General features: G+C 42.8%; 1 protein-coding gene and 1 non-coding gene across 2 annotated transcripts; both read left to right on the top strand.

Annotated features, from left to right (window-relative positions):
• Positions 1–290: 290 nt before the first annotated feature.
• Positions 291–4,477, top strand: LOC111773007 (translation initiation factor IF-2). Its single transcript, XM_023638599.2, has 3 exons — positions 291–335; positions 2,502–3,058; positions 3,690–4,477. The coding sequence occupies exons 1-3, from the start codon at positions 291–293 to the stop codon at positions 3,748–3,750; spliced, it is 663 nt and encodes a 220-aa protein (XP_023494367.2). The 3' UTR covers positions 3,751–4,477.
• Positions 3,338–3,459, top strand: LOC111773057 (small nucleolar RNA SNORA26). The gene has a single exon (XR_002807259.1). It is a non-coding gene; the product is annotated as a small nucleolar RNA SNORA26 (small nucleolar RNA).
• Positions 4,478–16,132: the final 11,655 nt, after the last annotated feature.

The raw sequence follows: 16,132 nt of genomic DNA, 5'->3' as shown, positions 1-16,132 counted from the left end.
CTCATTATCTCCCCTGAAGAACTGTTTTATGAATTAGAGATAATGTGTGAAGTTTTCCGATACTGAAGTTGGTCAGCAAGAGTGTTCAGAGTAAAAAGGGAAGAGAGTTGAGAAAGAATTGTTGCCAGAACTAACTTGAAGGGTAGGACAGAGAGTAAGAAGGAAGGGCCACAGATGGAGGAGGAAAACCAGGGAGGAGTGGAGATTCAGAAACCAGAGGGAAGGAGGAATCAAGGAGGGAGTGGTCAGTTCTGTCAAATGTCACAGAGAGGCTGGGTAAGATAAGGACCATGGATATGGTCACAAGGAAGCCACTAGTGACCTTGGAGGGCACAGTATCAGGGAAATAGGGCACCTATGCTGAGCTGAGGGGTGAACAGAGCAGAGGCAATGGAGACCTGTATACACATAGTATTTTCTGAAGGTTTGTTAGGAAGGGGGAGAGTGTGGTATCTGGGGACTAGGGGACATTTGATGGAAGGAAGGCTTACTCAGGTTGAGAGAAAGAGAGAGTATATACACACAGAGAAGCTAAAAGCCAGAGGGAGGAAGTGAGGGAAGAGATAGACAGAAAAAATATATAAATGAAAAGCTTGGGAGCTCTCCTGCCCAACAGGACTGTGAACAGGTCTCCTGTGCCTTCCTACCTGGATCCCTGTTCCTCTACGTCAAAGTGAATTCTCTCAAATTGGACAGACTAATTTCTCTCGAACAATCAGGCCTGGTAATAAAGCCAATTGATTCCATTTCCTTTAAACTGAATTACAAGCATTTTTAATACCAAATAGAAATTATCTTGAACTTAACTCAAAAGCAGTTATACAGTGAGTTTATTTTGCTCCATCACCTCTGTATTTAATTTTAATATATATATATATATATATGTTTAAAGTTGAGAAGACATTTCTCCTCTAAGCCAAAGGAATGGTTTTACCATTTCAAATGAACGGCAGTTGCCATCTCCATTGAATTGAGATATTTGGCCAGAGGTGTGAAGCCCCCAGATTGAGCTGGATTTCTCCTGAGTTGAAGTTAAACACTATTATAATTCTTTCATAACCTCTTTCCATTTTTATCACCTGATTTGGGAGGAAGAGATGCTGCACAACTGTTCTCAACCCACAGTAGGTTTCCACTTAATCCTAAGATATACTTCTCTCTTTTGAGAGTCTTCCCATGTAACTTGTCCATGTTCATTGACATAGTTAACGGAAAAGTAATACTCTCAGCTATCAAAAGGGGCTATAAAAGAAATGGATTTAAAGCTAGAGATACGTTTGGAAGACTCTGAATCAGACCGGTGAACGGACAGCAAACTGGTGCTCCCTCTGTCACTTTAACCCATTTTACCATCATCTTATGAATATCTGTAAAGCAGCAGCTGACTGCTAGGTTTTATTGATAACTTTTATTCCATTTCTTCTCATCACCAAAACCAACTTAATCACATCCTAAACCATGCCCTACATAAGATCCTACGATTCCCCTGTTAAAACGGCTGGAACAGCTTTCCGTCCTTCTTAGCATTAAATACAAACTCCACCAGGGCCTCCTTCACTGATGGTATGGCCCAGAGCGCCCCTCATCTCAGGCTGCCCTGCTCCTACCTTCCTAAGTTCCATTTACACTTTTGGGTCCTTAAACAAGTCAAGCGCTTTCGTGTTCCACCTCTGGGCTCTACCGCAAGCTGTTCTTTGTGCTGAGGACCCCCAACCGCACCCGAGATGCCTGTCTTGATCAGCTAGTGAAATGAAGGCTGTTTGTCTGTCTCCCTTCCCTCCCTCACCGGGGTAGAGGCAGCGTAGGACGTATAGTGTTTTGAGGGAACGCTGGGTTGAAATCCCGGATCCACCACTTGCTAGCTGCCCTGTGACCTGGAAAAGTTACTCAACGTGTCTGTTTCCCCACTTACAACATCGGGATGATAAAAGATATTTTGAGGATTAAATTTGTTAACAGATGGTAAACTCTTAGAACAGTAATATAAGTTCTCGTTTTAGCATATACTCCCATTTTATTCCACTTACTTGTTTGCCAAGTTTGAGCAGTCACCTAGGGAAGGATTGTGCCCCCCACCCCCGGGCTGATTACGGTCTCTTTATTGAACACGTTAAAAGAATGAAGAGAGCACGAGGAAGAGGCTGGTCCTCCTGATTTAGGAGGGGCCGTGGGTGAGCTTTTTGAAAGACACATGGTCCTGGCTTTTTCTTACCCTTAGGTTTAGCAGGACAGGCTCTAAACAGATAACGGACTAGCATAGTGGTAAAAAAGGGAGTCTCTGTGTCATGGCCTGGCCCTGGGGTAACGGCTGGGGCCTCCCCAGGATAGTCCCGGGCAAGGCACATTGTCCTCACAGAACCAGATCAACGGGGATCTAGGCCTGGGAGGGGCCAGGACTCCCGGAGGTTCCAGGAAGGATGCTCCGCGCAGGTTTGAGTGTCTTCCCGCCACAGAAAGAGCCAGAAGCACCGGGGCAGGCCGAGGACCGCGGGCACCAATAGCCGGCCGTCCCGCCCCCGTCCGTCCCTCCCCGGGGATTGGCTGCCCGGCCCGCGGCCCTCCTCCCGGTCCGCGCCGCCTCCCCGGTCTCCGCGCCGCGCGCCCGGCGCCGGCCTCTTAGTCTCGCTGACTGGGGCGGTGAGTGGCTCGGGGTTCCGGCTTCTCGTGGCGGGTGGGTACCCGGCCGGTCCGGGTGGGGCTGGGCTCGCCCCGCGTCCCCTCGAGCTTTGCCCGCCCGGAGCTCCGCTGCTCCCGGCGGCCAGGACGGAGGGGTAGAGCAGCCCTCGGCGGTCCGGGGGGCGGGCGGCCGTGCCCGTCCCAAGGCCGCGCGAGGCACAGACGCCGCGGGGCGCCGTCCGGAGGAGGCTTCCCGGCTGGCAGCCCCGGGCGCGGTAACAGCCTTGCGCTTTGCTTCCCCAGGGCGCAGCCGCGGCTACTTGGTAGCGGGTTCGGGGCCCGGCCGCGCCTGCGGCGGCGAGAGCCATTCTGGACCGACCTCGGGCCTGCGGAGGTTGTGTGCGGCGTCTGCGGGGTGCAGCGGCCTCAGTTCTGAGCGCAGGTAGGTCCCGGTCCTTGAGCGAAGTGAAGTGGCCCAGGCCCCGAGCACGTGGCCAGTGGCGACCGGAGGGTGCCCGGGCGCGTGATTGCGGCAGGGGCCTGAATCCGGCTCTGCCTTAACGTGGAGGAAATTTACGTTCACGGGCTCCACCAGCACAACAGCTGCTTCTAGTGGGTTGTCAGAATTGTTAAAGAAACTGCTGAGATCCATGGGATACTGACGAAGCAGGAGCGCAGGAAACCGTGGGGAACCCTGTAAAAACCCACATGGCCCTTTCCTGTGCCCTTTTAAGGTTGACGCAGTGCCTTAAGAGGCTAACACAGAAGGGCAAAGTAAGTCTCCATAAAACCCTGAGAGGAGATTGTCAGACTCCTCTTTGGATCCTGTCTGGAGTCACAGCTGAACCACAAGAAAATTCCTTCCAGTTAAGCACCTTTGTGATATTTTTATACAGTTAATAGCAAAGTGATCGATTTAAACTTAACCTTAGCTTCGATGGTACATTCAAGCACGCTTTTTAAACTCCTATGGGGATACCGTATAGTGTTTTCAAATAGAGAAGGGAATTTGGATACTTTGTCTTTTTTCTATCTGCTTAAAAGTTACTTAAAACTTTTCTTTCTTTTTATAGGTTGAAAACTACAGGTACGGCCATTGAAGCTGGAATGCTCTGGTACTGGTATTTTCACTGACTTAGACCAACTATTGCTGTACAGTTTACAATACACAGGGGTTTCTGAAATTGTCAGATATTCTTAGATAACTTGTAGCAGCCATGTGTCCATGTAGTCACTGGGGTTAGAGCAGTAGGACAATGCTGGTGGTGAGAGGGCCGTGTAGCAGAAGCTTTATTTTGTTCTTTTAATTCTCACAACTCTATGAAGTTGATACTATTTTCTCATTTTACAGATGAAGCAACAGGTCAGATAGTGACTCAAGGTCCTATCACATATGCATAGCTCTGAACAAGGAGCCTCATAGGTAACTGTCTGGCTGTATGACCTCTGAAAAATCACTTATCTTTCTTGGGATTTAGTGTCCTTGGGATTAGACCAGTTTTGGAGGGAAACACCACAGTAGAGCTATTAAGAATATAAGCTTTTCATAATATTTAGTTATGTTACACTTCCAGAAGTTACCCAAAATTTGGCATAAAGGGAGCATCTGTCAGCATGTTAGGTGTTTTTGATGAATGTAGCATAATGAGCTGTAAAAGGATTTAAAGAACACAATGGTGCTAGGTTAGAATGTGAAGGTTTTGGAGGTGATGGGGAAAGTTTCCATGTGGGAAGAAATGTAATAGTGTAGCAAGATGAACAACCCAGTATGTGCTAGAAGGAGTCCTTCCTGTTGACCAGCTCTGAATGTCTGCAAATACCTCATTTTCCAGAAGTCTTAAATAAAGATATTTAATATTCACCTTGGAGTCATAATGCTTATTTCATAACATTTTTCTAGCTAAACTTCATTTCCTTTTTTTTCTATTTTTCTAATTATTTTTCTATTTTTTATTTTTCTATTCTATGTTTGTTGAGGAAGATTTGCCCTGAGCTAACATCTGTGCCAGTTGTCCTCTATTTTTTTATGTGGGTCACCACCACAGCATGACTGATGAGTGATGTAGGGCCATGCCCAGGATCCAAACCCATGAACCTGGGCTGCTGAAGCAGAGTGCACCAAACTTAACCACTTTGCCACACGGCCAGCCCCTAAACTTCATTTCTTTTATATTCCATATTGTACTGTAAAATCCAGCCTCATAACTTTAGGTAATTTAATTAATACGTTAGAAGGCCATAATTGTGAGGGGTGGGGGAAAGGATGGGAAACAGGAAGTAGTGCATGTATGTGGACTTAGAATTTCAGATAGGACTGGCCAGGGAAGGACTGAGCACAGAAGACATGAAGGAGATGCCATGGTTACATAGATGGGTGAAGAGCGTTTCAGGCAGAGGGAGAGCAAGTGCTAATGCCCTGAGGAGGGATGTGTTTAAAGGTTTAGGGAAAGGCTAAGTGAAACCTTAGAGTGAGCGTTTCATGACAGCTTGTATGCAGGGCTAAAGTGGATGTTCAGACCGTTCTAAAATGTCAAGTTGCCTTCTGGCCTCTCAGACTGCTGAATGCTCTAATTTTACCTCGAATGCTCCCTACCACCCATATGCTTCCCACTCCTACCCAACTTTCCTGTGACCTTATGGCCCCCCGCCATAAGTGCTCCTGTCCTGGATTTCTATGGCACCCTGTGATGGCCTTATACTTAGAAGTACATGTGCAGTTGCTTGTATACTTGTCTGACTGCCCCTGCCCCTACATTCTGCAACCTCTGGACTGTTACAGGTAGAGTCCATCTTGGTTCCCACCATATTCCTAGGGTCTAGTTGAGTGCCTGGCATGTTATAGGTCCTCAAATACTTAACTTAGCCCCAAACCCATCATGACTGTAGTATAAGGAGCAGTATCATTTATAATTAAGCTTAATATCAATAACTGGTAGTGAGTTGAATTATATTTGACATTCAGGTGAGTGGCTTACAGCTACCTGTTCTTAGCAGCATAGTATTAAAAGCCTAGGTTAAATCCCCTCCCTTCTTTATCTGTAAACTGGTATTCATAGTTATTAAAGTTGAGTTTATACATGGTACATCCAACTACCTGGTGAGTAGTAAGCACTCAGTAAATGCCATATTCATTGGTAGTACCATAGGATCATTTTTATAATATTGTATGATCATTGTAATATTATAACAAAATGACAATACTGGTATTTAGTGTTTATATACTAGCAAAATGCTGGCTTTAGTGTCCATCCAATAAGCAATAGAGCACCTCCTATGGGCCAGGTACTATTCTAGGTATTGTGAACACCTCAGTGAACACAGCAGACAAAAATCAGTGGATATGGTTGCAGTCGGTCCATTGATCAAGGCCTCCCGTGTAAGGGCCCCAGAGTCCTCCTTAGCAGAGTGCTGCGACTAGTCGGCAATGGGGCGGGGAGGGGTAATGAGGGGCAAAAGGCCTGTATGAGCTGCCGTCCAATGCTGAGTAGGTGAAGGGGAAGAAGAACGGAGAGGAAACAGGCCTGACGCCTCAACAGCCTATAGTAAGTGTCCTGGCAGAACAAGGAGCGCATAAGATGCCACATCAGCAGTGCTCCTGTGCAACTGAAAACAGGCCATGAGGATGACAGTGTTTTCCAGTTACTGTCAAGATGAAAGATGTGAAACTACAAGTGTGAAAGTCTGGCTGAAGACACTAGCAAATAGTTTCCAGGAGTAACCACTGGTTTCACAGGTAGCTCCATTCCACTGAGTCCTAGAGGAGGTTCTTTGCCCCTTGAGGCGTCTGCCACAGATCCTCCTCCCGCTACCCGACTTCAGGACTTGAAGTGCAGCCTGTTTACACCTTGGTTTTCCAGATAATTTTTTTTTGGTAAAAAGGATTTTGGCTAAAAAGTTTGAAGTCCACTAGACTAAATGATAGATGAAAGATGTGAGCAGTTTTATACACAGAGGGTGGGAAAAACAAGGATTTTTTTTTTTAAAAGATGCTTCAAAATCCAGTATTTAGAACTACAGAGATACCAGAACCACATTGTCTAATATGACACATGTGGCTATTTAAATTTAAATCAAAACTAAATAAAATTAAAATTTCAGCTCCTCAGTTGCATCAGCCACGTTTCAAGTGCTCAATAGCCACGTGGGGCTGGGGGCTACTCTACACATTTCCATTACTGCTGAGAGTTCTTATTGGCAGTACTGTTCTAGAGATTATTTGGTACAACCACCTTGTTTTACAGAAGAAAAACCTGTCAAAACCTAGAGAGATGGTGTAGCAGGCTGAATAATGGCCCCCAAGAATATCAGGTCCTAATCTTGAACTTGTCAACGTTACCTCATTGGAAAAAGACGGGGTTAGGCTAAGGATCTTGAGATGGAGCGATTATCCTGGATAGCCTCTGTGGGCCCTAAACCCAATCACAGGTGCCTTTATAAGAGGGAGGCAGAAGGCGATTCCGTGCACAAAGGAGGAGGCCACAAGAAGACGAAGCAGAGAGATCTGCTGTTGGCCTTGAAGACTGGAATGACACGCCCTCAAGCGGAGGAATGCTGGCAGCCACCAGAAGCTGGAAGAGGCGAGGAACAGACCCCAGCCTCCTGAGGAAGAATATACTAGAATGACCCAGTGGAACTGATTTCTGACTTCTTGCCTCCACAATTGTGAGAGAATACATTTCTGTTGTTGAAGCCACCAGGTTTTCAGTAACTGGTTACGGAAGCCTCAGGTAACTAACACAGATGGAAAGCTTAAGATCACAATACAGCTGGAGTTGGCACTCACCACACAAACTCCACAGTTTTTATAAGTGCCTTATGGGTAGATCTTATCTATTTGTTAGTCAATTTAAAACATTTCAGAGGTATAGCAATGAAGCTAAAATTTATTTAGATTGAAATCATGAGAGACATGAGCATGTGGCTAAAATATGGAGGATTAGCAAATACCTCATAATAAAACAGATTATCAAAACTAGTAAAAAGTCAATTTATGGTTTACTGGAATGTCATGTACATATACTTGTAATAAATTTCATTACACAGTACAAAACACCATCCAAAGTTCACATAAAAATTCAGTCATGGAAATAAGACAATAGGAAAAACAGTCTAATTATCATAATTTTTGCCTTGTGGGCCATACAGCTTTGGCCAGCAGTGTCCCAGAGGTACAGACCATTAAAATGAGATGATTTGTCCATAAACAACCTCAATTAGTTTTGGCTCATGTTCCATGAAACGTAAACTTGAATTTCTGGGAGGCTTTAAAAAAGAAAAAGTAATGGTATAACTAATGAAACCAGTCTTCTCAGGGTCACTGCCACAGGGCTCTGACTTCAGTCCCGCGTGCTGTAGTTGTGGTGTATCTAGCTTGCAACACTGCCAATACTGAGCGATTGTAGCTTCATCCTAGGGACTGGGAAGGAAACGAGGGCAAAGAACCTGAGTTTCTGAGTGAGAAGTTCATACTCGTTGAACTCAAAATTTATTCTTTTGGGAAGGAACAGCACACGACTCGACTGGTTCCTTAACTAAAACGCTCATGTTAATGGACAAAATAGTCAGAAATTCTTTTCTGTGCATTATTTTCTAGGTTTATCAAAATTTCTTTCATGTGAAACCATTTTTCACCTATTACTTCTGCAGAAGAATGCCATATCTATATCACTCTGACATGAATTACCAATGCTTTTTTATTAGTGTCTCAGCAAAACTACCAATTGACTTGACCATAACGTACTTGAAGCTACTTGTGACCTCATGAATATTCAAGGTCATGCCTTCCCTTTGATGAATGCTTATTAGAGCTGATGCTTAGAATATGACCAATATGCTCAGTCAGTAGTACAACACGGAAAATGTGAAGGTCAAAACTCAGTGGTCGCCGCCCAAAAAAAAAGATTGGCAAGGGGGCAGGCCCTGTCGCCCAGTGGTTAAGTTTGCGCGCTCTGCTTCGGCGGCCCAGGATTTTACAGGTTCTGATCCTGGGCGTGGACATGGCACCGTGCATCAGGCCATGCTGAGGCAACATCCCACATGCCACAACTAGAAGGACCCACAACTAAGAATACACAACTATGTACTGGGGGGGCTTTGGAGAGAAGAAGAAGGAAAAAAGAAAGAAGACTGGCAACAGATGTTAGCTCAGGTGCCAATCTTTGAAAAAAAAAAACTCAGTCCGTTCTTGTTGAGAAGATTGTGTGTTGTTGTTTACTTGTTGCTATTTGCAGGAATGCCTTTCGAAACTCTGCTCAGCCTATGGAATGTCATTCTCCTGATGAAAGAACTTAAGATCAAAACTAAGCCCTATTTGTCTACCCTTCATCCCAAATTCCAGACCTGAACAGTTTACATACAAAAATCTGTTTAAAATTGAAATTTAGATTACATAAAGAATAGAAGGTTTTGTGAGCTTCTGACCAAAATCAGGTCCTGATTTTTTGAGGGGGGTGGGAGTAGAAGGGGAGAGTGTATTTTTACATAAACCATTCCTTACAACTTCATCTATTTCTTTGTCGCTGACAGCCTTGAATATCTGTTTCCAACAACTGAACTCAATCTCCATCAACAAAAAGAAGTTTCATTATTACAAGTGACTATTTCTGCCTAAAAGTGGCCACTCTCTCATTCTTTTTTGAGATGTTTCCATATAGAATAACATTGATCTCTAGCTCCCTGTTTAGGGTTTCACTCCTAGCCTGCCGCTAACCTACTGATTGTTCAAACGAGCTCACCGTGAAGAAATAAAGTAGAAATGCATCCATGTTGAGTCTCTCCTTCTGAGGTAACAGTTTGCTAGATTCCTCCTAATAAACTTCCAGCTCCATGCTCTCTCCTTGGTCACACTGAACTCTGCAGCTTCCACTCTGCTTAAACCATGTACCTACAAAGCTGCAGGAAAATGTTTGAAGAAGCCCAGCTCATTTTAGATTCAGCCTGAAGTTTCTCCAAGACCAATGAAACAAAACTGTCGGATTGTGCCCTGGATATGCACCCCAGAAGCAGGTTCCTGCGCAGCTCTGTTTTGGTTTAACCTCTACAGGATCATCAACCACAATAGTAGGAGACATATTCTTGCCAGAAACTTTCCTCAAGTTTTCTTTCAGAATGAGTCTGTTTCTTCGTCTAAATTTAACTTTTCAGCCATTTTTCTTACCATTATGCGGCTATCTGAGCAAACCAAATTTCTGACCCTCTCAATGTTTTCATGTGTGCCGTGGGTGACTGGCCGGCCACTTCGAGCATCATCGTGGATATCATTTCCACCTTCTTTAAACCTTCTATGCCAGTCAAAAACTCTTGCTCTTGACATTATTTCTTCACCATAAGCTACTTTTAACTTTTCAAGTGTCTCACTTGCAGATTTACTTAACTCTACACAAAGTTTAATATGAATTCTTTGCTCTCAATAATGGTCACTCATTTTTATGATGAAAAAAGAAATAATTCTGTTCTCATCTACTCACAAATTTAACCGGCAGCCTTGAAGCATGGTTGTGGCTAGCTGAAACATGTTATAACATATCCTGGCAACAATCACTCCTCTGATTTCACAAACCACACATGAAAAATTAGTCAAAATTACAATGGAAGATTGCAAATGATCTTTGAAGAAGTTGATCAAGCCTTCAGCGTCATACCATCTCAGCCTGAATACCTTCTATTTTCCCATCTACAGAAGGGGAGAAAATAAATCAGCATCTTCTCACTTGTCAAATGGATAGGAAATTGACACTTAAAATACATTAACTGGGGGCCAACCCAGTTGTGCAGAGGTTAAGTTGACACACTCTGCTCCAGTGGCCCAGGGTTCACTGGTTTGGATCCCTGGCATGGAGCTACACACTGCATATCAAGCCACGCTGTGGCAGGTGTCCCATATATAAAGTAGAGGAAGACGGCCACGGATGTTAACTCAGGGCTAATCTTCCTTAAAGGAAAAAAATGCATTAACTGTCTGCAGAGAGCATTTACCTCCCAAAAAGAACCCAAGATAAAAATTCAACCTAATAACATTATATAAGCTGCCACTTGTCTTGGCTGTTTATTTAGAATATTTAGAATGAGCTAGTTTGAAATTATGGTTTTTCTGATGTTGATTGATAGGTAGGCTCAAATGTAAAATACCAAAATAGTTTATTTCCAACTATATAGCAATATATATGCTGACATCTCCAGTCTGTACAATATGTGTTGTCAGGTCCCTAGGAATTCTAACACATAAGTATTATTACCCATATTCATCCTGCAAATACTACCGAGTGTAGTCAGAGTTTAAAACAAACATACATACATTGAAAAACAGAATCTTGTAAGCTTCGAACACAAATTTCTCTCAGTTCTCAGATCAAAGTTTGAAAAGGTTTTCACAAATTACAGTTGTACAATGCAGATACTAGAATTAAAACGAGGTTTTCCAATGATTGGTTGTGACTTTATTGATGAGTTTTGGTTTTTGCTTTTAATTGTGGTGAAATATGCATAAAATTTATCCTTTTAACCATTTTTAAGTGTACAATTTAGTGGCATTCATTACATTCAAATGTTGTGCAACCATCACATTTCCAGAACTTTTCCATCATCCCAAACAGAGATTCTGTACCCATTAAACTGGAATTCTTCGTTCTTCCCTCTCTCTAGTCCCTGGTAACCTCTACTCTTCTTTTCTGTCTCTATGAATTTGACTACACTAATTATCTCATGTAAGTGGAATCATACAGTATTTGTCCTTGTGTCTGGCTTATTCCACTTATAATGTTTTTAAGGTTCACCTATGTTGTAGCAGGTAGTATTCATTCCTTTTAAAAGCTAACTAATATCCCACTGTGTATATATACACCACATTCTGTTTATCCATTCATCTTTAGATGGACATTTGGGTTGTTTCCACATTTTGGCTATTGGGAATAATGTTGCTATGAACCTTGGTGTACAAGTGACTTGAGTCCCTGCTTTCAATTCTTCTGGGTATACATGATAAGTGGAATTGCTGGATCATATGGTAACTTTATGTTTAACTTTCTGAAGAGCTACCAAACTCTTTGCCAAAGTGGTTACACTATTTTACATTCCCACCAGCAATGCACAAGGGTTTCAATTTCTCCATATCCTCATCAATACTTGTTATTCTCCACAAAACTTTACAACGGTACCTGAAGATTCAGACATCTGCTGGGTTAAATATTCTCTTCTCAATCCCCATTGACTTTTTTTTTTTTTTTTTTTTTGGAAAGCAGTGCTTTCCCTTCAGTGACAACATAGACTCAGGCTGAGAACTTTTAGCATTAAGTATAAAGTACCTTAAGATAATTTTGTGTTGTTTGACAAGCGCAAGAACTCAATACATATTGACATGCTCCTTTACTGGTGGAATCTGCATTACCCTTTTGGGAGGTGAATAGAGTTGCTTTAAGTGTCTGCATTAGAAACGAACTTCAAAATATAAAGGCGACCCTAACCCTACTTGAACTATCTGTAAATTAGCAGAAAAAGAACGAGCCAGAAACAGGCTGGGGCAACAGGAACCGACCATTTGGGTAAGGCGGTTAATCCCTATGAGCACTCTATCATACTGTACTGCATGCACCAAAAAGTGTTTTAACGACAGAATCACAAGTTCACCCACTATTTTTAATTCAAATATCCCATTCAAGGCTGCAAACCCTTCAACAGTGTTAGCACCTGCCAGGGCCTAATCGGGCGCGCTTTACTACCCGGGTTTCTCCTGCCAAGCGGCGGCCCGGGCGCTCGGACGGCCCTCTCCGCACCTGCGGATGAGCCGGAGGGGAGCGCGCTGGGGGCCCGAGCTCGGGCCGCGCCTCATCTCGGCCTCGGCACGGCGGGCCCGGGCTCTAGGAAAGGCAGCTCCCTGCCTGCGGCTCGTCAATGCCCCCGCAGCGCCCACCGCCCCTCGGCACCCCGCGACAGCCCCGGGCTCAAGGTCGGGAGGCGGGGAGGGCGCCACAAGTCCGAGGCCCCGGAGGCGGGGAGACAACCCCTTAGCAGCGGGACCAAAGACCGCAGGACGACCACACCCTCGCGAGAGTTCTGACCCGCGCCCACAGGCCGGCAGAACCCTGGGAGACGCGTCTGCCAATCACCGGATGGGGCGGTCTTGGGCAAAACCAATTGGTTGAACACGAGAAAACTCGCGTCCCATTGGCTTCTTTTCCGGCCCCAACTGAATCCTGGCCCCCTTCAGTGTCCCGCCTCTCAGCTGAGAGGATGTGGAGGAAGAGGGGAAACGCCTGTCCCTGCCTTTAGTTCCTGGTTCTGGAGCTTGGGCCGCCTGAGTAGAGTCCTAACTTTTCACCCGTGGCGTGTTAGGACCATGTCACACCCAGATCCTGTCATGTTCTGCCTCAATCCTAACCTCGGGCTTCTCCCCTGTGTCCCACACTGACCCAGTCCCAGGCAGGGAGGTGATTTTACCGGTGCTTGGGAGAAGGCAGGCTTCCATGGACCTTGCCAAATTAAGATATTTCTCTTAAAGCTTTCTAATCTTAATACCTTGTATCCCTTGTATCTTGCTCTGCATAGTGTGCAATGAGCATTGTTTTTTTTTTTTTTTTTTTTTTTGGAACAATACTAAACCCACTGTGCCTTCTCATTAAATCATCAAAATAGCCCCAGTGAAGTATATGTTGTTATTCCAATTTTTCAAGTGAAGAAACGAAGGCACAGAGGGATTTAGTGACTTGCCCAAGTTCTGTCTGCTTGCCCTCTAAACATCAACTATACTCTGTCCTTTTCATCCCTATTGCCCTACTTTAATTCAGGCTTTCATAGATGCTTGCCTAAATTCCTTCCACAAACAGTCCTTTAGCTCCTCTCCTTGCTATCCTCTACAAAGCCGAGGATTAATCTTCCTAATGCAAATCTGATCATATCCCTCAAATCCTTCTCAAGTCTCTCAAACGTAAAATCCTTCTGTCGTCCATTATTGCCCATAGGTTCTGGCAGAGGCTGCTTTTTATTGGAATATTACATACTTACAGATAAGTACACAAATCATGAATACACAACCTGCTGAAATTCATGAATGGATCGCACCAGCAACCAGCTCAAGAAACAGAACATAACCAGCATCCCAGAAGTGTTTTCTTCTAGTCACTAACCACTCCCCTCCAACCAAGAGTTACCCACTATCCTTAGAATAGTAAGTAATAAGTAGAGTAGTATCATTGTGTTTGTACATTGTATAAATGGAACCATTGCAGCATGTTCCCTTTTGTGTCTGGTTTCTTTAACTGACTATTGTGTTTATTAGTTCATCCGTATGTTGATTTTAGTTATAGTTTATTCATGAGAATGCTGTGTTGCATTCCATTGTGTGAATATACCACAATTTTTTTGTTAATAGGCATTGGAATAGTCTACATTTTGGAACTATTAAAAATATTGCTGCCATGATCATTCTAATACATGTCTTTTGATGAACATGAGGAATGATGAATGAATTTTGTTGGGTATATACCTAGAAATGGAATTGTTGGGTCATGGGTTGTACCATGTTCAAATTTAGTAGATATTTTAAAACAGTTTTTCAAGGTGTCTGCACCAATTTACACTCCTGTCAGCAAAATATGACTGTTAAGTTGTTTCACATTCTCATCAACGCTTGGTATTTTCCATCTTTTTTCATTTTGGATGTTTTGGTGGGTGATAATTGGGTCTCATGATTTTAATTTGCATTTTCCTGATGATTAATGAAGTTGAGCACCTTTTCAAATGTTTATTGGTTATTTAGAAATAACTTTATGAGACGTCTGTTAAAATTTTTGCCCATTTTTCTGAGTTGTTTATTTGTATTTTTTCTAATGTTTGATTATAAAGTTTCAAATATTTAGCAAAGTTTAAAGAATTTTACAGTAAACACACATAAACTTACCACATAGATTCTACCTTTAACATTTTATAAAACTTGCTTTATTACATTTCCATCCTTTCCTTTATCCATCTTAATGTTGTTGCATTTCAAAGTAAATTGCAGATAGAAATATACGTCCTTTAAATACTTTGGGATGTATATCACTAACTAGAATTCAATATTTAAGGTTTCTTTTGATGTAAAACTTACATGAAATGAAATACACACACGTTCAGTGTACATTTGCTGAGTTTTGAGCAAGTGAGTTTTGAGTTCTAGGCCCCCTCTCAGACAGTCTTCATTTCTGCTTTTTCCCACTCTAGATTAGCTTCGTCTGTTTCAAAATTTCACATAACTAGAATCATACAGTATGTACTCTTTCATGTAAGACTGCTTTCACTCAGCGTACTGTATTTCTAATTCATCCGTGTTGTTTCATGTGTGAGCAATCATTTCTTTTTATTTCTGAGTAGTATTCCATTGGATAAGTATACCAGTTTATCCATTATGAGAGGATTTTTTTGGTATGCATCCTTTGTCAGGTGTATGTGTTGCAAATATCTTCTCCCTTCCTGGATTTCTTTTCATTCTTTCAATGGTGTCTTTTGAGGAAAAAATTTCTTAATTTTAATATTCCAATTTATCAATTTTTATGGTGTTTTCTGGTTTTATTTAAGAAATTTCTGCCTACTCCAGGTTATTACAATTCCTCCCATCTTCCTCTAACAGCTTTACTGTTTTAGTTTGCCTATTTAGAACTGCAATCCATTTGGAGTTGACTCTTGTAAATGGTGAGATATAGAGGTGGGTCCAGATACCATTCTTTCCACGTGGATAGTGAATTAATGCCACATATTAATTTAAAAGATCACTTTCCTCCATTTGCAGTTGTCATAAAGCAGGTGACCATATATATGTGGACCTATTTCCCAACTCTATTCTGTTCAATAGCTTGGTTTTGTTCATCTTTGCACCAGTATCACCTGGTCTTCATTACTATAGTTTTACAATTACCCTTGATAGAGTATCAGTGAACTTAATTTTTAATTTAATTAAATTTGAATATAGATAGCCATGTGGCTAGTGACGACCAAATTGGACAGCACAGACGTAGAACATTTGCGTCCTCACAGGAAGTTCTGTTGACAGCACTGCTTTAGAAGCCATCTGGAGGCCAATACCAGATACTTCATTTCACAGCTACAGGCCATCTTGAGTTTATTGCTGGGCTGCTCTTCAAAAATCTCTCTGTAAATACTCTTTTTAGAAATTCAAAACACATCTTCCCATCAATAGACAAGACACCCAGTTCTTTTGACCTTGCACTTTTAGCAATGAAAATATTATTTCAGGTGTGGGAGACATTTCCTCTGATCAGATACCATAAAATATGTATCCCCAAGTCATAGGAAAAGATTCCTATTGTAGTAGCATTACCTGTAGTTGATTATCTGCTCTGGTCCAAGGTCACACATAACAGTTCTCTTTCAGGGGGCTTTCCTGGCCTGTCACTGCCTGTGTTTGAGAGAGTTGCCCTCAAGCCTGCGATCAGAGATCTGAGGCACACATGGCTCCTGTGCATAAGGCATTCCTCAAACTGCATTGTCCTGTTTATTCCATCAGGGACATTGAAGTCTTGTGACTGTA

This window comes from Equus caballus, chromosome 3, assembly GCF_041296265.1.
Source record: "Equus caballus isolate H_3958 breed thoroughbred chromosome 3, TB-T2T, whole genome shotgun sequence".
Lineage (NCBI taxonomy): Eukaryota > Metazoa > Chordata > Mammalia > Perissodactyla > Equidae > Equus > Equus caballus.
This window is presented reverse-complemented; position numbering and strand designations above follow the sequence as displayed.

What these genes read in the sequence shown, in the direction of transcription:
- LOC111773007 (XM_023638599.2), top strand. Translation starts at nt 291, where the DNA reads ATGGATATGGTCACAAGGAAGCCACTAGTGACCTTGGAGGGCACA. An exon ending in TAGTGACCTTGGAGGGCACA is followed by an intron (nt 336 to 2,501) that starts GTATCAGGGAAA and finishes GGGCACCAATAG; the next exon opens with CCGGCCGTCCCGCCCCCGTC. An exon ending in GGCCTCAGTTCTGAGCGCAG is followed by an intron (nt 3,059 to 3,689) that starts GTAGGTCCCGGT and finishes TTCTTTTTATAG; the next exon opens with GTTGAAAACTACAGGTACGG.